This window comes from Populus alba, chromosome 12 (genome assembly GCF_005239225.2).
Source record: "Populus alba chromosome 12, ASM523922v2, whole genome shotgun sequence".
Taxonomy (NCBI): Eukaryota; Viridiplantae; Streptophyta; class Magnoliopsida; order Malpighiales; family Salicaceae; genus Populus; species Populus alba.
In genome coordinates this window covers 11,094,320-11,115,419 of record NC_133295.1, presented here as the reverse complement: position 1 = coordinate 11,115,419, position 21,100 = coordinate 11,094,320, and the positions used below count along the sequence as shown (strand labels likewise).

Here is a 21,100-nt window from a genome sequence, read left to right as displayed (position 1 = left end):
CCTTCTCTGCTGTGACGTGGTGTATTGATGAGTCATCCTCTAATACCCCCCCGCAAGATGGAGAGTAAAAATTTACGATGCCTATCTTGGATAAATGAAAATTGAGAACAGAGGATGATAGAGCCTTTGTCATGATATCAGCAAGTTGATTAGAGCTGGAGATATAACGAGTGCAGACGTGGCCAGCCTGAATCTGATCTCGAATAAGATGGCAGTCGAGTTCAATGTGTTTAGTCCTCTCATGGAATACTGGATTTGCCGTAATATGGATAGCAGCTTGGTTGTCACAGTGTAAGAAAACTGGTTGTAGATGTTGGACATGGAGTGCAGACATAATGTATTTCAGTCAGGATAATTCAGTGCAGGTGACAGCCATGGAACGGTATTCGGCCTCTGCCGAAGACTTAGAGACCACATATTGTTTCTTAGATTTCCATGAGATCAAGGAAGAGCCAAGAAAAATACAGTAGCCACTAATAGAACGTCTGGTATCAGGGCAAGAAGCCCAATCAGAATCGCAATAAGCCTCAAGATGTAAAGAGGAAGAACTGGAAAATAAAAGCCCCTGACCTGGTGCACCCTTAAGGTAACAAAGAACTTTGTGAGCTGCATGTAAATGTGCATCAGTAGGATTAGCCATGAATTGGCTCAAATTGTTGACACTATAACAAATATCAGGCCGAGAGACTGTAAGATAAAGGAGCCTGCCAATAAGACATCGGTAAATACTGGGATCAGATAAGGGAGTGCCTGTGGTCTGAGTAAGGTTGAGATTTTGTTGCATTGGAACCTTAGCAGGGGTGCTGCCTAAGGTGCCAGAATCTGCAAGAATATCCAATGTATATTTCCGTTGGCAAATATAAATGCCTTTGGAGGATCTTGCAACCTCTATGCCGAGAAAGTAGCGTAAAGGGCCAAGGTCCTTGATCTGAAAATGCTTGTGAAAAATGGATTTCAATTCTTGCACAACAGTAATGTCACTACTTGCAACCAGTATATCGTCGACATAAACAAGAATAACAACAAAAGTGCCATTAATGTCACGGGTGAAAAGGCTATAATCAGCCTTGGATTGAGAGAAACCTGCAGCAAAAAGAACATTAGAAAATTTAGAATACCATTGCCTTGAAGCTTGTTTGAGACCATACAAGCTTTTGAGCAATTTACAGACTTGAGTAGGGGATCCTTTGGTGTAGCCAGGAGGTTTATTCATGTAGATATCTTCATGCAAGTCCCCATGCAAAAACGCATTATTTACATCGAATTGATGTAAATGCCAACCTTTAACTGAGGCAGTAGCTAAGAGACACCTCACGGTAACCAACTTAGCCACAGGAGAAAAAGTCTATTGATAATCCACTCCCTCAAGTTGGGTGAAACCGCGAGCCACAAGTCTTGCTTTAAGACGTTCAACACTCCCATCAGAATGATACTTAATTTTATAAACATATTTGCAATCAATGAGAACTTTGCCAGGAGGTAAATCCGTAATCTGCCAAGTGTGATTGGCCTCCAAGGCTGCTAATTCAGTGTCCATGGCTTTACACCATCCAGGGTCTTTAAGAGCTTGCTTATATGTTCTTGGTTCAATATGAGTGGAAATAGTAGTTGAAAAAGCTTTATAAGAAGGAGAAAAATACTGGTAAGAAATAGTATTATGAAGGGGGGAAGCAGTACCTGAAGGGGAACATAACAGCTGGTCCAACGGTGGGATAGGAGGAGTTAGAGCAGTCTGATGACAATGGTAATCCTGCAGGTACTCAGGAGCGCGCCGAGTTCTGGTTGGCCTGCGAGAAGGGGAAACTAAAGTAGAGGGAGAAGGTAAGGGAGTATGAGGTAATTCAGGTGAAGGATGTAAAGACTGTGGTGGGGAAGGAGGAGAAAGAGGAGAACTCGGAGCTAAAAAATATGGAGAGGAAGACTGGGAATTAGTAATGACAGGTGAGGGAGTAATGGTGGGGAGTAATGGAGGAGATGATGGTAGAGTAGGAATAGAGAGGGAAGGTGAAACAGAAGGTGAAAAATGAGGATGGAAGGGAAAAATAGATTCATGAAAATGAACATCACGGGATAAAAAAATGTGATCAGTTTGTATATCAAGTAATTTATATGCTTTAACCCCAAAAGGATAGCCTAAAAACACACATGCTTGCCTCTAGGATCAAACTTCTTACGCCCTTGTGACAAGGTAGAGGCATAGGCAAGGCAACCAAAAACTCTCAAGTGTTTGTATTGAGGAGAAGTGTGGAAGAGATATTCATAGGGTGTTTTGTTATGAAGAAGAGGGGTAGGAGTTCGATTAATAAGGTAGGTTGCTGTGAGAACACAGTCAGTCCAATATTGGGGAGGAAGGTGCGATTGAAACATTAAGGCACGGGCAATATTCATTATATGTTGATGTTTTCTCTCAACCCTGCCATTTTGTTGGGGTGTGTCGACACAACTCTTTTGGTGGATGATGCCCTTAGCTTGAAAAAAATATGTCATGCGAAACTCAGCTCCATTATCAGTTCTAATGGTTTTGATTTTAGTGTGAAATTGAGTTTCAATTAAACTGTAAAAGGCCATAAAACAAGACCTGGTATCAGATTTATTTCTAAGCATATAAACCCATGTTGTCCGAGAGTGGTCATCAACAATTGTAAGAAAGAAACGTGAACCATCCACTGCAATAACTGAGTTAGGACCCCATATATCACAGTGGACAAGATCAAATTTATGTAAGGCAGAATGTGTAGAAGTTGGAAAAGAAACACGTCGCTGCTTAGCCAAAGGACAAATGGAACATGGTATTGGATTATGAAATGTTTGATTATGTGTGATATTGGGATCAGTGATTAAAGCTAATCTAGAAAGGGAAATGTGTCCTAAACGATAATACCATAAATCACATAAGGAAGTAGTGTGAGTAGCGGAAGCAGAAGGAAATGAAGGTGAAGGATGGAGATGAGGCAATGCATCAACCAAAGCAGAGGGTGACACCCGAGACCTGAGAAGGTGATACAGACCAGTTCTAACTTCACCCATCCCAATCGTTGTCCATAATGTTAAGTCCTGAAAAAAACAAGCATTGGATAGAAAAATGAGACAACAAGAATGATGTTGAGTAAGTTGCTTGGCAGAAAGCAAGTTGAAGTTAAAGGAAGGCACACACAAAACATGGTGTAAGACAAGATGCTTAGATAATCTTACGACACCAATGTGAGTAACAGGAACATCTTGGCCATTTGGAAGTTTAACTTGGTAGGAAACAGTGGCTGTGATAGACGTAAAAAGGGAGGTACAACAGATCATATGATCTGTGGCACTAGTGTCAATAATCCAAGGTGAGATGTGTGTGTGAGAAGATGAGTGTGTGCGTGTACTGAAGCAAGTAGCCATACCAGAAACACGAGAGTTGCTGACATGAGGATTGGGAGTGGAAGAAGATGGTTGTGTAACAGATAGTGAAGCCATGGCTGAACTAGTCTCCTTGGAATGCAAAAGAGAAAGTAATTGTTGGTATTGACTCCTGGTAAGCATCATTGATTCAATTGAATCTTCCTCATGATCATCATCTGAGAGTGCTCGGGATTGAGTAACAGTTGCTGCAATACCTTTACTATTATTTCTTGTATAAAGTTTGTGACCAGGTGGGTAGCCATGCAATTTATAACATTTGTCCGCAATATGGCCAGTCATATTACAATGAGTGCATTGTGGTGGATCAACATTTCCAACCTTGAAACAATTTTCAAGAGAATGACCAGGAAGCTTGCAATAAGAACAGTATGGGCGATTAGTTTTCTGGGAAGTAGACTTGGAGAAATTTTTGCTGGAGGTAAAAATTGGTTTGGCCATCATTGCCATAAGGTCAGGGGTTTTGATAGAAGGAATCATCAAATGTTGTCGTTCTTGTTGTTGGATCATGGAGAACACACGGTTAAGGGATGAGACAGGATCAAGTAGCATGATCTGATCTCTACTGTTTGAGTATGCATCAGATAAACCCATAAGGAATTGAATGACACAATCACGGTCATAACGATCATGAAGGATTTTTAATTTTCCACACAAACAATCGGGAAGAGGGTCATAGATAGCAAGTTCATCCCATAATGTTTTGAGGTGACCAAAATAGGTACTGATGTTATCTTGGTTTTGAGATAAGCTGGCTAAATCACGTTTAAGTTGGAAGATTCGAGGGCCATTTTGGTGAGTAAAACGATCTCTGAGTTCCAGCCATAATACTCTTGAATCCTCAACTAAAACAAGGCTGGATTTGACAGAAGGACTTACAGAATTTTGTAGCCATGAAACAACCAAGTCGTTGCATCTCTCCCAAGCTTCAAAAAGAGGATCTGAGATATCAGTAGGTTTAGACAATGTACCATTAACAAAAGCAAGTTTGTTCTTCGCGCGAAGAGCTCGAGAAATCGCACGAGACCAACTGACATAATTATCAGCAGTTAAGAGTTCAGAAACAAGAGCAGCAGCTGGATTATCACCATTCTCAATTCGGAATGGATTGAAAGGATCAGAAAAATTGAGATATTTGTTTGTGGGGTTTGTATCATTGAAAGACTGAGAATCAGTTTCTTTAGGAGCGTTGGCCATTGATCGGCTGCTCTGATACCATATAACAAACGAATGTGAAGTAGAGGAAAAACAGAATTGTAAAGAGAAGTTTTCTCTTGTGTATTGAATAATACAGCTCGTCGAAATATATACAGCAGGCAAAGAATATTCTAACTAACTTATCCCATGCAATATCAATGCTACCCTTTATGTATAGTGCTTTACAAATGCAATTAAAGAATAAATAACAGAGTAACAGAATTCAGGTAACCATGCCATCCTTCTCTGCTGTGACGTGGTGTATTGATGAGTCATCCTCTAATAAGAAAAGAGGCTTGGTGAATATATCTGCAGTCTAATCATTGGAGGCAACAAATTGAACTTCAAGATCTTTACGAGCTACCATGTCATGGATGAAGTGGGAATCAATATCCATATGCTCCATGAAAGCATGAAAGATTGGATTTGCTTCTAAGTTATCGTTAATCAAAGAAAATGAGGAATTATACCCGAATCACCAGGATCATGAAGAAGAAATTGAACCCATTATAATTCAGCAATAGCATTAGCGAGAGCTTAATAACACTCACTTTGGGAGTTTCAATTAAGAAATTTTATTCAAATAAAAGAATTGCGGGGGCTATATAGAAGGAATTGAAACAAAATCAAGGAATCTCGATTATCAAGATTGATGAATTTCAAATAATGCTCAATTTATCAGTTGGGACTTGGGAGAAGTTGAATCACATATAACATTGAATCTACCCTTATCTGTAATATCTTATATCAGCAAGTAAGAAGTAAGTATCTGGTTTTATTAATAATGCTGGTTGTTGACTTGTCAGGCGTGTTTTGCAACCATGCGTGGTCATCAAAAACCAATTCATGATAATAATAAAACTTAAAGTAGACAATATCTAGTAGATTAGATCGGGCTGTGACATTATCAAATTGCTTTTGACATGTGAAATTATTTAAAAATGGTTTATCATTTGAAAGATAATGCGAGGAGATTTCAACATGAACATCATCTTCAAAAATATGCACGGTGTGATAAACTAGTCAAGACTATTATTCTAGTTTTATATATATGCATCTTTTGAATATGATAAGGTCTCCATAGATGCAATTTCCTTAGTAGAAAAGATTCATGATAAATCTAAATGATATCAATTTCTCATGAAACTTAGAAAAGAATATGAGCCTTTTCATGCCATGTTGATGAGCAAACAACAACTACTAACCTTAATTTGAAGTAATTGATGTCTTTCATCAATTTGTTAATCTTATTGCCACTCATTTCTCAAAAACTATCAAAGCATTGCGTTCTAATTCAAGGGGAGAGTGCATGTCAATTAATTTTTAGAAACTTCTTCAAGGGAAAAAAAAGAAAGTATTTCATGACAAATCCTATCCTTACCCTCCCCAATAAAATGATATTACTAAATGAAAAAAAAAATTATCATATTTTAGAATTTTCTTGTGTATTGTTAATTGACTCATATGTTCTTACTTCTTTATTGGTTGAGGTTATTCAAACTATTATATATCTTATTAATCATTAAAATTCCTCAATCTGAGACAACACATCCTCATTCTTTAAATTATATGGAAAATCCCTATATTAGGCTTTAATGTATAGTTTGGGCATGGTTATTTTATGTATCTTCCTTCTCATGGACGAACTAAGTTTCTCTTTAAGAAACACGATGTGTTTTCCTAGTATATGCCTTAGGTAAAAAGAGTGTTTTGTATTATAATCCTAAAAAAAGAAAATATGTGTTTTCCTTCGATTTTTTCCTTCTTTTTATAACGTATTATATTCTATCTTTATTTGAATCACTTAAGGCCATTCCCGGATGTTTTAAATCTAAATTTGTTAACTAATAATGATATTATATGATTAATTACTCTTGTATCGAGGAACCCTCTTCATCCCTAATTCTAGTTCCTATTCATCATTCTTTTATCAGACATGTCCTCTAGATTGATATGTATATTCTCCCTCTTTTTTCTATGTCTTTTAAGGCACTTTCCACATCCTCAATTCTTTTAATTATGTAGTAAGACACCTCCATTAGCAAAAGGCTAAGTATGAAAGACTAGAAGCTCTAGCTAAAATCATATTTAGGATCTTACACCGTGTCTCTTTTATGTTAACCACATTAAGGCTGCGTTTGTTTTGCATTATTTTTATGTTTGCGGTGAAACAAACACAGCAAGATATTTAGTAATTGTAAAAAATGTGTTTTATACTGCGGGGTCCACTAAAAAATTGAGTTTGAAATGCAGTTTTTATGAAGCAGGTTTTACATGTTTTTTTAACTGAGTTTCATAAAATAATGTTTATTTTTTTCATTTTAAAAGCGCTTTTGAAAAAAATTTAAAAAAAATTATTTTTTTTGCTTCAAATTAATATTTTTTGGTGTTTTTAAATCATTTTGATTCGCTGATATCAAAAATAATTTTTTAAAAAAATAAAAATATATTATTTTAATGTATTTTCAAGTAAAAAGCATTTTGAAAAGCAGCCACAATCACACAACTACCAAACATTTTATACATGTTTTTATATAAGGTTTAGTGAGCTCAAAGCTAAACTTTATTTTGATGTTGGGGTGTTCTTGATGATCCAACTTACTTTTTGAAAAAAAAATTAAAGTCGACGGGTATGTTTGAAAGTATAGTTGCGATTGTTTTTTAAAATGCCTTTTGTGTTAAAATGCATTAAAATAATTTTTTTTTTATTTTTTTAAAAATTATTTTTGAAATCAGCGTATCAAAACGATTCATAATATACAAAAAAATAAAATAAATTTGTTAGAAGTGTGGTTGGTCCGTGTTTTCAAATGCAACCCTAGCTTGATTATTACACTATATAATATAACACTAGGTTAATCTAGGTTAGGTTTTATCTCAAACTAATTTGGATATTATTTTGATCATACTCGAGTGATTGAATATATTGACTTATTTTATGATTGATTTAGCTAAATCTAGGTGTCACTTGTCAATTTTTTTAAAAATAAAATAAAAAAATTAAAACAAAAACAATATTGTTTCGAATAAAATAGTTAACTTGAATTGACCGATCCCAAGACTTTTGCTAAGTGTATCTATGATCGGGTCTACTATCTAAGCCATTCATTGATTTTTCATTGTCATTGTCTACTAATGTGTCCTATGTATAGGCTCAACGTAGAAATCCATGAGACAGATACAATAATAAGATCAAGCTATATTTAAATACTAGATACATGACCCGAGCGATGCCGTGGGTTAATTTTTTTAACATAATTGTTTTTTTAAAAAATAAGATTTAAAAATATTAGGTCTTTCTGAAAAGTTATACCCAAGAGTCTTAGGTTTGACTACAACGTTTGATCCAAGAGTAATATTTATAAATTAATAATAATATTAAACTTACATGACCTAAGTTTAAGTGAGTCTGGCTGCAATACCGAACCCAAGAGCATTGGATGTGGATCTGGCTATAAGATTGTGTCATAAACGTGTGATAATTAAATAGATTAATTAAAAAGAAAAAACCAATATGAAGAAAAAAACTAATGAAGAAAAAGAAAAAAATCTGAATTAACTGGGTTAACCCTTCAAATCAGGTTAACCGGTCAAACCTGGGATCCGCGTCATAAAAGTTTGATAACTAAATAGAAAAAAAAATTGACGGGTTTACCCAGAATTAACTGGGTTAACCTGTCAAACCAAGTAAACCCGTCAAGCCCGATATATGTATTATGAAAATTTGATAATTAAATAGAAAAAAATTTAATATTAACAAACTAAATTAAATGAAAAAAATTAATTAAAAAGAAAAAACAATTCCGGATTAACTCTCAAAATCAGGTTAACCCATCAAACTCGGGATCCGTGTCATGAAAATCTAATAATTAAATAAAAAAAAATTATTAGAAGAAAAATAACGAAAAAAAAGACAGCTATAGTATTTTTAGGATATGTTATAATATAATAGAATAATATAATAATAATAATAAGAAAAGTTAAAAAGTGTGGAAAAGCTACAATGTCTTAAAGTGTTCCTTAATATGCTGTTCATCTTATTAACTAGTCTGATGGCTATAATTTTGTTCTTGCAATTGCCTTTTCTAAAAAAAAAAAAAAAAACCATCTCCTTTATTTGTAGGCCCATCTAAGAATATTTTTAGTTCTTATTCTAAGAATATTCTACACCATCTAAGAATATCTTTATTGCATTTTTTTTATTTTTTATTCTTATTTGATTATTGTTATGCTCACTAAACCTTTTTTATTCTTAATCTTTGATTTTCTCTTCTCTATTTTCTATTTTTTTTTTATTCTTTTTAATATTTGAGTTAATATCACCAAACCATTTTTTTTTTATCTAATAACAAATTAGCACTTGAATCACCCACCACGGGTAAATCATTTAAATAACAATGATCGAATGACTTCAGTCGTGAGTCGCCCCTCCACCTCTTAATATTAAAATTTAAACATATAAATTCAAAAGCTAATTAAATTAAGAGATTAAAATAAAAAAAATGCAATAATTAAATTACAAAAATAATAAGTTGTACTTTTTCTTTAATTAGATTATAAAAAGGATATCTGAGTGTATGAATTCATTTTGGTCCTTCAAGTCCTTTCCAGTAAGTTTGTTTTGTACTTATTTTTGTGTTTGTAGTGCAAAAAACATAATAAGGTGTTTGATAACCACAAAAATTATGTTTTATATTATGGAGTCTGCTAAAAAAATGAGTTTGAAACATAGTTTTTGTGAAGCAGTTTTTACATGTTTTTTTAACTACGTTTCGTAAAACATAGTTTGTTTTTGTATTTTAAAAACACTTTTGAAAAAAGTTAATAATTTTTTATCTTTTTTCCTTACTTCAAATTAAAATTTTTTTAGTAGTTTAGATCATTATGATGAACTGATATTAAAAATAATTTTTTTAAAATAAAAATATATTATTTTAATGCATTTTTAAATATAAAAGTATTTTGAAAAGCAATCACAACCATAAAATTACTAAATATTTTATACTTATTTTTTTATTACACATAAACCTCAATCATAATTTTTACTAAACATATATCTAAATCTAATAAACCACATTTTTTTAAAACTACAACCATAAAAATTACTCAGAAAAACAAACACACTTAATAATGGAGTTTCAACTTGCATTTCTACAAAAGGAAAGGGTCTCAGGAGTTTGTGTAGCTCTACTTTCTTTTTTCTCCTGTAAGAGTTTGGAAAATCTTTAATCAAACACTTAAATAGAAAAATAATAAAATTTATAAACCAACTTTGCAGTTTGGTTCACATCAAACTAAACCAAACCATCCTTCCATTTCCATTTACTAACAGCAAACATCGAAGCAGACCCAAAAACACATACTAAATTCCGGACCACCTGCAACCAACAAACAGCCACTCCCGCCACCATCCGTCAACCACCTCCGCAGCGCAGTCGACACAGAAATCTACATTCTTAAGACTGAAACCCAACCTGAAAAGGTGGGGGGGAAGATGAGAAGGGAAGGAAGCGAGAACCCTCAGGGGAGTCGCCAAATCTGGTGTCAGCAGAAAAAGAACGAGTAGATCTACAAAGGGAGAAAAAGGAACTTACTGTGAGAACCCTCATTTTTGGTCTATCTCTATCCTCCTCCTTGTCTCAATTTGTTGACATCAAAGAAGTTATTGTCAAAGGAACTTGTTATATTTTGAAAATTCATCTCCCAACACTCACTAGACAACTACTAGTTGAATTGCAGTCCTGGGCTTAGTAAGGTTTTCTCCGTCAATATTGGCGTTACTTGATGTCTTCCCATGTTCATATTATTCTGATTATACTGCTGCAGCATGTTTTCAACTTTCTTTGTTCTGAGAGTTTTCCGTAGTAGCATAATCTGCTCAATTATTTATTTATTTGTTTGAGATGAAGCATTGTTCACTTTGCAGTGATGGTGGGCTTGGAAAAGGTTGATTTGAAAGCTATTAAGTTGGAGAAAGGATATGTTGGGGAAGGAGTGCAAGAGGAAAACCGCCGTAAGGCCCAACAAGCAGAGGTTCGGAAGTCTGGCACTCAATCTAAAAGACAAGAATCTGAAGAAACTAGAAGCTTGAATGCCTTAAGTACTGGCCAGAGTAATTCAATTGTATTGGAGCAAGGGCAGCCTCCAGTGGATGACAGTGGCATTTCTTTTGCATCTACAATATGTCCAGCACCACTTTGTCGTCAATTTTGGAAAGCTGGGAATTATGATGACGGGCTCAATTCCGAGACCACACTTCAAAGTATGCAGCTATCAATTCTTTCATCTTAATTTCATGACTGTCACTTATTATTGAAAATCTCTACTTTGTTGTGCAATCTATCATATATGTTGTGGTGTTGCTTTACTCCTTGTTTTCTCTTATAAGTTGGATGGTAGAATCTTTTGCAATTCGCTGAAGTATCTCTTTTCAGTGTGTGTTTGTACTCGATAAGCCATTCTCCAAGTTGCTCCTTTTAATTTTCTTTATGGTATAACAGATGGCAAGAGTTATCTCCATGTCCACCCCATGTTTCTTCATTCAAATGCCACTTCTCATAAGTGGGCTTTTGGTGGTATGTCCAGCTAATACAGTATTCTATTCCACCTGTACTTTGGTGATGATGAATTTAAGAGTAGAGTTTGCATCTAACTACCTTTTCATGTTTGCAGCCATAGCAGAACTGATTGACAATGCAGTTGATGAGGTAAGTAGCCAGTTTTCTTTTTCTTTTTTAACTGGCTTATACAAGTTTGATTATCATGTAGTCTATTGTTGAAAGTACAAAATAATGTGGTGTGGTGTTTTTGAGATCATTGTTAGTGGGCCTATAAGCCTGTACATGTCATGTCGTCACACTTGTATGTTCTTGCTTAGATGTTCTCTTGACTGGACAGAGCAGTGTCTGAAACCCAGACAAGATGTGCATATCAGGGAACTGGTTGGGACACCTGTCCAGGTGATCTGCTTAACCTGGAGGTTGTAATTTTTTTTGGTTGATGTTAATAGCAGGTTGTACAATTTTTCATTTCTAATGGTTTTTCCAAAATGTGACAAGAGATTACTGCCTGCTTTAACACACACACATGTATGTGCATGTGCACGTGTGCATCCCCAAAAATAAGCGATAAGAAAAGTGAATAACTTCTCAGTTGACATTTGAATGCTTAAACCACTATTTATAGAACTTTTACCATTTCTCAACCTTAGCAAGCTGAATCTAAAGTTTATGAAAATCTCATCACATCAATCATAATTTTTTCTAAAATAATTTACTTAAAACTACTAATTTAAAAGGAAAAGACCACATATTAATTTAATCTCATTGTATGTTCATAGGCTAAATAATTCCACTTTTATTAGGTGGATGTGTATGGATTTTATTTTTAATTCATTAATTAAACTTATACATGTGAATGATAACAATGTAGTTTACCTATTGACTTTGTCCATTTTCTGATTCAATGTGATGCTTGGTTCTTGACACATTTTGGATGATGTTATGACAGCACAAGTCTTGATACCTGTGCTCCTTTGTGCTTTCTTCTTTGGAAAAACGCATGTGGGTCTGTTAAGTGCTAATCCTAAGGCAAATCAGCTTTTATTTCACTAATAGCCTTTCTTATGTCTATTGCTATCAAATATATGCCATGGTCACCCTAATGTGTTAGGATCTCTTCACCATTTATTTCTGTTATCATAGGGTGACATCTTCAAGCTGTGAATTTCAGTTTTCATATCCTTTTTTTTTTTCACTTGATAGATCCAAAACGGGGCCACTTTTGTAATTGTAGATAAAACCTTAAATCCAAGAGATCAAAGTCCAGCATTGGTAATTCAAGGTGTGTTTATCTTGTCAAACATAAAGACTTGTTGTCAATGCTGTTTTGTAGTCTTTGTTGATGAAATATTTATCTTGAAAATAAACTGAATACTTCCTGATTTTGGTCTTTGCATGTTGGTACTATATGACTAGATAATGGTGGTGGAATGGATCCTGAAGCAATCCGGCGATGCATGAGTTTTGGATTTTCCGATAAAAAGTCCAAAGCAGCAATTGGACAATGTACAGAACTTGTCTGTGCTTTTACTGAATTCTATGATTATTTCCTTCCATATTTATTGCTTGAGCTGTGGTCCTTTCAGATGGTAATGGCTTCAAGACCAGCACCATGAGACTTGGGGCAGATGTTATTGTCTTCAGCTGCCACTTGGGTGATAGGTTTGATTATGATTCTAAAACTTTCACTGACTTGTTCATCTGAATTTAAATGTTTACAATTCTTGTACAAACCATGTACAAGTGAATTGATAGCCACTGCTGGCTAGTTATATATTTTCAAATATGCGTGCAAAAACATTCGATGATTTCCTAGTTCATTTATTAATCTTCAACATATTTCTTACCTCTGCCATCACAATTGTTTCTTCCCTATCTTTGATGGTGAAACTGTATAGATGACAGTAACAGGTGAGCCAAATTACGCATGATTTCACTGCATACATAAAGAACAGATATCAGGTCAAAAAGAAAAAGAAAAAGATAAAGAACAGTCTCAGGTCAAAAAGAAAAGAAAAGGAAAAAGAATAAACCTTGCTCCTTTTGTTTTCTAATATTGTGTAATATGTAATTACCCATTCAATCTTGTTTTCTTATTAGTTTATATAATGAGCAGGGTAATGACACAAAGCATTGGTCTCCTCTCTTATACATTTCTGACACAAACAGGGCACGACAGAATAGTGGTGCCAATGGTGAGTTTCACTTCCCCACTTAATTATGTTAGCTGAATTTCTTTCTGATTTTCTTCTATTTTGGGAATTGTTTTTTGGAAAGTTAATAATTGCAATTTTTTAGACGGCATTTTGTTGCTTTCTATAGCATGTAAATGTAGTGTACCACACGCATGCCACAACAGCTTGAGTTGAGGTTCTGCTTATTAGTCTTTTGGATGGTATCCTGATTTGATAATGCAACATCACGAAGGTTATTTTCATCCAAAGGAATGAGAAGATCCCAAAAAAATTGTGGGATTTTAAGGGATGAGGTTATATGATCCCAAATATTAGGCTCTTGGGTCAGACCTCAGCAGATTCTAGTGAACCACAGATCTTAAATCCTGTTATTATATAGCTGACTTAGCTGTTGACCTTTTGGTTTCCAAGACGTGTGGCAAACTGCTGCTTCTATGTTTTATCCCTGCTTTCCATTTTTGTTTACAAGTTTGTATTTCTGGAGTCTATTTTAAGAACTTGTTTCTATATGCAGGTGGATTATGAGCTTAACACAAGTACTGGTAACATGGAAATTTCACATCGGTATGATAAAGAATACTTTATGTCTAACCTTTCCATGCTATTGCGATGGTCTCCCTATTCAACAGAAGCTGAGCTGCTGAAACAAGTAAATTTTTTATCGTATATCTTTTCCTCTATTTGCCATCATTCATTGCATTTTATGTAGCTCCTTCATATGTGTATAGATTTGTTTTACAAGTTGATGTAGCTAATTACACAATAGTCTTTCTTTAAGTTTAGTAATGATATCCTGATGGTTCATTTTACTCCTATACAACTTCTGAGCTATTTAACACAGAGGTACATTTGTACAGGCATGTAAAAATCTAACTGCTATTTTTGCCCCAAAATTACCTTCCCTTCTTTTTAGAGTTGGGTTAAAAATCAAATGGTACAAAAGTGGATACATCTTGAAGTGTTTGTTTAAGTGATTGTTCCATTTTCAATAGATACTGCACATAAATTCAGAAAGAATGTGACGTAGGGCAATAGAATAGAGAAAATTCTCATGGTTGCTCAATGTTGAGCTGGGGGTGTTATGAGTAGGCCAGACATATTTTCTGCCACAATTTTGCTAGAATTGGAAGCTGAAATTTTTGTTTAGCTGTTGCAATGACATTTGGATGGTAGTAGTATTAGAACGACAAGCACCAAGCTGCACCTTGAAAACTTTTCAAAAAGTTCAATTAATCTTTGTAGTCATAATAAGTGAAACACTACTAAATGGTACAAAACTTCCAGATACACCATGATTCTAGATAAAAGCTAGAATTTGGAAATGCTTTGTTGATACTGTCTTTCTCCCTTGCAAGCTCATTTCTTAAAATAACTCCAATTTGATTTGCAGTTTGATGACATTGGATCGCATGGCACGAAAGTTATTATCTATAATTTGTGGTTCAGTGATGATGGGAATGTGGAGCTAGACTTTGATACAGATCCCGAGGTTGGAACTTCTTTCAGCCTCTTTGTAGTTGTTTTCTCCTCTGAACTTTATTATATACTACGATCACTCCCAGTTAGCTGTTTTGTTGTGGCATGGTTGCAGGATATTCGTATTGGTGGGGATGTAAAAAAAGTACAGGCAAATCCTGCTTGGAGGACAGTCAATGAACAACATATTGCCAATCGATTACATTATTCACTCCGTGTAAGTTCTTTTTTTTTTATCTGTCTCTTCATGGAAGTTTACAGTTGAGGTAATATTTCATAGACAGTGCCTCCTTTTTTGTGATAAGCCTCCCCACCTAAGTTCATGGTGGAGACATCATAACTCACTCATGCATGCTCGCTCCTGTGCAATCACATCTAAGGAATGTATGAATATGATTTTCACTGTCTGATATCTTATGCTCCTCAGGCTTATTTGTCCATATTGTACCTGAAAATACCAGAAACTTTCACAATAGTGCTGCGGGGGCAATTGGTGGAGCATCGTAATCTTGTCCTTGATCTCAAATTTCAAGAATTCATTGTGTACAGGCCTCAAACTGGTGGATGTAAAGAGGTATTACTTGCAAACTTTCTCCTTGTTCAGTTACTCTCTGCATTGCATTAAAAAAATATTGAGTGATTGAATGTCTCATTTCTCAAGTTGCATCTAGTTTTAACTACCAGACCATATTAACGATGTTCTCTCAACAATTTTTGTTGTTTCTGTTATAACTATGAGTCAACTGCTGGAGGTTCAAGTATCATATTGGTGGGTAGTGCCACCCTTGCTCTCTCTTCTGGTGGGAGATGGGATCTCAGAAAACCATGTGTGCATGTGCGTGTGTGATTCTATTGTGCCTTAGTGTGTTCTGCTAAGATTCATGACAAATATATTATTCCTGCATATCTCTCGACATTTTTTTTCATATCTTACTGCCCATCATTGTCCAAGTTTTCCAGTGTCACTACGATACTCATTTGTAAAAGTAGTTTGTGTCTTGCTGCCTTTCTTGTCTAAGTTTAGCATGTTAATCTGATGCTTATTTTGTAAAATGCACATGATTCTGATTTTCAGTGATTGTAATTCCTGTTCCTACCTGGTTAAATTTTGCAGGCTGAAGTCTTAACTACAATTGGGTTTTTAAAAGAAGCTCCCCATGTCACTGCCCATGGTTTCAATATCTACCACAAGAACCGTCTTATTCTGGCAAGTGTCTTTTAACTAGGAGGTTTTACCTTTGCATTGGCAGATATGAGAACAAACCATTGACCCATTGGAATTTTGCACTGTTCCTTGGTTTTGGCCCTTTAGTCCATTGTGTATATTTATAAATGCTGTTATGAAGTACAACCATTTTATGACTGAAAAAAACACAAATTCAAATTCTCTAGAAAACTATTTTATTTAATAACCATCGCATCATAACATAACTTGAGTGCTATCTATAGGCCCCAAAGCAGATAGAAATAGAAAAACTAAACAATTGGAAAATTTACTAAGTAAGAAATATAGCTAGGTTACTTATAAGCCAGCTTTAAATAATAATATAAATTTGGAAGGAACAAGATGGTCATCACTTTGAGATAAAGGAGTTAAAACAATGGACTTTGTACAGGAAAAACTAGAAGAGTGGCACATTGAAGGTTCCATCATTGTAAAGTTTAAACAAGGTTTCAATCACATTGACTTTTATCATTCTTTCCAAACTTAATTTTTAGAAGACTATATCGTATAGTCATCATTACTGCCACTGTTGAAGAAAAGTGATAGGTATCAGAAGCAAAATTGTTATGTTAATTGTTGATGTCATAGAAGTTCATGGAGCTTTTGCTACTTTGTTACTCTGAAATCTAAGGTCTAGAACCAGGAAAGAGTAAGGGTAAGGAAGGACTACTTTGGAAATTAATTTTCAAGTATTCTAAACTTTTAGTAGTTTGTAGGAATTTCGCTACTATTTAATAATTGTTAAGTAGATTTAATAAGGAATCTAGTTATGGAGAATTGGATAATCTGAGAAATTGAAATCAGTTGAATAGTGTCATGCTCTGCATTTTAGTACAAAATCAGAATAGTTATTGCAACACCTAAAGATGATGGGAAACAGATTGCTCATGGAATTACAAAATTTTACCAAAGCAGACTAATTATTGTAACATCAAAAGATAATGAGAAATGAGAAGTGGATGTGAGATCATATCAAATTATGAAAGGACTCTTCCTGATAGAAATGTTTAGGATAGCTGGCAAAGCCATTTAAGCATGGGGGCAAGACCACAGAATCTTACTTGTTGACTTCCTTCTATGCATCTCCAAAATAAACCACCTTATTTCCATAGAATGTTTAGATGCCTTCTTTGTGAAGTTTAGATGCCATGTGATTGTGTGTTGCTGTGGTTCTTTACCTTCACAGTAAAGTTTGCATGGAGCCTTACCATTTCTTTTACCTTGGTAATGTAAAAGGTTTATTGGTAGCTTTATCTTGCTCAGTTTTGTTCTGAAGAAAATGATGGCAAACTTCTGAGAGGTCTCTTCTTTCTCTTGCAATGCAGCCATTTTGGCCTGTTGTGAGCTATGCAGACAGTAGGGGAAGAGGGGTGGTTGGTGAGAAGCTTCTAAAAAATCCTTTCTAGTTTTTTGCCCTTTTCCTATGGTGTTGAGGTGAATTTTGTTCAGAATTGTAATTAATGCTTGACACTAATCTAGTATTACTTCCATAGGTGTTCTGGAAGCAAATTTTGTTGAGCCCACTCATAACAAACAAGATTTTGAGAGAACTTCCCTGTTTCAGAAGCTTGAAGGTCGATTGAAGGAGATGACATGGGAGTACTGGTACACTTCTCAATTTCTACTCAAAAAGAATTCTTTGTTTTGAGTAATTTGAAAGTTTTCGTCATGTTGCTCTCTATTTTGAGTAAAGAATCCTTTATTTTGAGTAATTTGGAAGTTTTTGTCATGTTGCTGTTTCTGAGGCTCTTCACTTGTTTTTTCTAATTCTATTTTGCAACTTCCAAAAATTGCCTTGTCTATGTGTCCAAACACTGTCTATGGTTGTTCAAAGTTACTAAAAAGATTATCGCACAATCTCAAGCTTCCATAATCTTTTTCCCTTTTTCTAAATAGATTACTTGATTTGTTGTTAAATGGATTTGCATGGGATCTGTGCACCTAATTGATAAATCGAAATGATTCCTTGTGGTGAAAAATGCCCCTTATTTGCTTTGGATCTGTGCAACTAATTGATTAATTGAAATGATTCTTAGTTGTGACAAATGCCCCTTACAGTGAGCATCTAATTTATGTTCTTATTTATCGATGACTTAAGTCATGCTGGTTATTGACTTTTGTCAGGGATTACCACTGCGGACTGATTGGTTACCAGGTCAAGAAAAAGCTTCCACCAATAGAGCCTCCACAAGATTCACCCCCTGGCATGCCAAATAGTAGTAAAATGAAACATGTCGCATTGAATCTTGGTATGCCAAATGGTGGCAAAACAAAACCTGTCACATTGAATCAAAATCACCATTCTGTTAGTGTGAAAGCAGCATCTGCTGCAGGTACACCCTTTCAATATGAAAATGTTGTGCTTGAATAATGCTAGATAATTATCTTTTATTCCCATGTGCTTGATTAAAATAAATTTGTTCATATCTCGGAGCTTTCTTTGGAAAAATTCCTATTGTTGGGACAGGACTATCATCAAAGAGGAAGGAGCATGGTGATTTAAACAAAGTTGAAAGAATGAAACGGCGGGCAGGGACAAGGGCAGATGCTCACAATTTGGAAATACAGGTCTGAGCAAGGAGCATGGATCTGAATATCTTATTGAAGTGAAGCAGTGCATGCAGATTACCCAATTCCCTTGAAAGCCTTGACCTTAATTCATCTCCCACAAATTTTATTTGGTCTATGCTTCTTCTATCACAACTATATGTGTCCAGGCCTAAATCTGTCTCTTCCATGCTTCTTACTTCTGATGTTGAATTCATTGTCTATGGTGAAAGTAGGAGAACAATAGTTAGTATGGTACCCTAACCAGAAATTTCTAGTATAGTAGCATTCAAGACAGAGAGGTGATTCTCAGGTTGCTTTTCTGCAAAAACTCTAAACTGATAATTTAACACGCACGCACGCATAAAAGACAGCTTCTTTACTGTGGGATTATTTTCATTACATAGCTTGCTTTTGCTCTCTATTTCTTGACCAAAATGGGTGATTTCTCTGTGCTTTTTGCAATTCATTTTCTTGTTCTGATCTATTCATTTGTTTGCTTCCTGTCATGTCATTTTTTCTAAGAAATCTGTTGCTAATTTGGCCTGCAATCTTTTGTAGTCTTCAAGTACTGCGAATCAGTTGATGGATAAGGAGACTATGAACTTGATTCAAGAAAACAAGAAACTTCATGCAAAGTAAGTATTATCATAACATTCCCGGTACATCAGTTTTTGTTCAATGTATAGGTTGAGCTAATCCTGTGAGTAATTGGTGATGCAGAGTAGGATGAAGGATTGTTATTTATATTTACTGATTTATAATTAATTATTTTTTTAGAGTTTTACTATTATCTTTGAAGTTTTATAGGATTTATTTTTATGGAAGACTATTACTAGGGTTGCTTGGTGTCCATACAAGCACCCTATTCTATCAATTATGATGAAATTATATTGAAATTGAGAAGTATTTTCTTTAAATACTTGTCCAACCCTCTGTTATAGGGTTTTCTAGCCAATTCTTAGCCTTTTCTACAGGGTTTTCTTTTATATCCCTCAGCTCCCTTCCAGAGGAGCTCTCTTTTACAGGTTTTATTCTCCCTCGATAAACTTATTCATCTAGGATAGGGAGTTCTACAACCCTTTATCTTCTTTCTTCCCCCTGTTCTATATCAATTGGGTTTTGTATATTGATCTTTTGTGATTAGAGATAGCTAGTGTCGTGAAGTTAAAGATTAGACTGGCACTTGATGAACAGCATCAAAATGCAGTTCAGGAGAATTCTGTGTTGACTGACTGTAAACATTTGGCCGTAATTGGAGGAACTTGCATTGTTTTAAGCTTGGCATCCTTGAAAATTTACTCATGTTTATTTTATTTTTCAGATGCTTGGAACATGAGAAAAGGAGGGAAGACCTTGATCTGAAGGTATTTTATACGCCACAGTTAATAATTACATGCATATTCTATGTTTTCCTTCTTTTTCAAATTTAATAAGCGTCTTTATCACGCTTGAAAGTGTATAGCAGTCCATTGGAGATGTTACACACATAAGTATTCATCTCAGTATATATGCATGTATGCTGCCTCTGTATTAATCACTGGAATGGTATAACCATGTACTTTGTGTTTTTAATTCCATCATTCTAGAAAGGCTTTATTTTATTTTTTTAAATAACTACAATAGGGGATTTGAGTTCAATACACTAGAAAATGATCTTATTTTGAAGTGGTGGAATTCTGCCAATTCTAGAAACCCTGAACTCTTGCCAGTAAGTGCGACCAAGTTTTGTTGATTCCCATTTGGCATCCAAACAGATGCAAGAAAATAGTAACAAAATCACACTCGAGGACAAGCTCTCTTGCGTTCGAAATGACGAGTTAAGTTTCGATGATTGATCAAATATCAAGCTGATGATGTTCATATTCGTGCAGGTGAGGCAGCTAAGAAGGGAACTAGGAGATGTTCAACAGGAGTATGATCGGCTTATGGTTGAACTAACATCATTAGACACGGTTAAGGAGGAAGAGCATGGACGTACGTAGAATGTTTTGGGTACTATTTTCAACCCTCTTATCGTAGAACACCTTTGTTGTTGTATCATATTCTGGGAAAGAGGGAGGGAGCTCAGTGTATCGGATTCTCAGCATGTTTAGTGTGGACGTGAACATGCATGATGCTAATTGAGAATCAACAACGCTGATGCATTGATGGGAATCGATTTATGCTCGAGTACGAGTCGATTATCTATGTTTACACACCAGCCATGGACCTGCAATATATTAGCTGTAAAAATTATTATCTATGTTTACACGCCAGCCATCGATTATCTATGCAATGGAAAGTTCTTAGAGGAAAAAAATGTTCAAGGAGGGAAACTTATTCCACTCTGAATTAAGAAAATGTTTTATAGAAAAACATTTATGGGAAACAAATGCAGGAAAATAAGTTTATAAAAAATGTTTTTTAGTTAATAATTTCTAAATTATACGACGAACCAATAGTTTCTCTTAATTTTCTCTGGTGGGTTTTTGTTGTGATGGTAGAGCCAGGAGAAGAAA

The 21,100-nt window shown here is 34.9% G+C and overlaps 2 protein-coding genes across 7 annotated transcripts; one reads left to right on the top strand and one right to left on the bottom strand.

The window, feature by feature from the left end:
* Positions 1-346: 346 nt before the first annotated feature.
* Positions 347-4,596, bottom strand: LOC140956233 (uncharacterized). Its single transcript, XM_073412933.1, has 6 exons — positions 3,384-4,596; positions 3,193-3,257; positions 2,882-3,054; positions 1,381-1,787; positions 1,168-1,299; positions 347-1,083 (listed from the first exon to the last, which is right to left on the bottom strand). The coding sequence occupies exons 1-6, from the start codon at positions 4,594-4,596 to the stop codon at positions 347-349; spliced, it is 2,727 nt and encodes a 908-aa protein (XP_073269034.1).
* A 5,212-nt stretch (positions 4,597-9,808) lies between these two features.
* On the top strand, positions 9,809-20,847 carry LOC118044775 (protein MICRORCHIDIA 6). Of its 6 annotated transcripts, none has more exons than XM_035053249.2 (21): positions 9,809-10,210; positions 10,523-10,858; positions 11,097-11,171; positions 11,269-11,303; positions 11,499-11,555; positions 12,360-12,438; positions 12,573-12,662; positions 12,743-12,818; positions 13,273-13,351; positions 13,866-14,000; positions 14,742-14,840; positions 14,943-15,044; positions 15,255-15,401; positions 15,942-16,034; positions 17,378-17,429; positions 17,546-17,657; positions 18,177-18,385; positions 18,520-18,620; positions 19,161-19,237; positions 19,924-19,966; positions 20,474-20,847. In XM_035053249.2, the coding sequence occupies exons 2-21, from the start codon at positions 10,525-10,527 to the stop codon at positions 20,582-20,584; spliced, it is 2,106 nt and encodes a 701-aa protein (XP_034909140.1). In that variant the 5' UTR covers positions 9,809-10,210; positions 10,523-10,524; the 3' UTR covers positions 20,585-20,847. The 6 variants fall into 6 exon arrangements, with proteins under 6 accessions (XP_034909140.1, XP_034909139.1, XP_034909138.1 ...); XM_035053248.2 differs by having other exon boundaries at positions 9,810-10,191; XM_035053247.2 differs by having other exon boundaries at positions 10,206-10,346.
* The last annotated feature ends 253 nt before the right edge of the window (positions 20,848-21,100 follow it).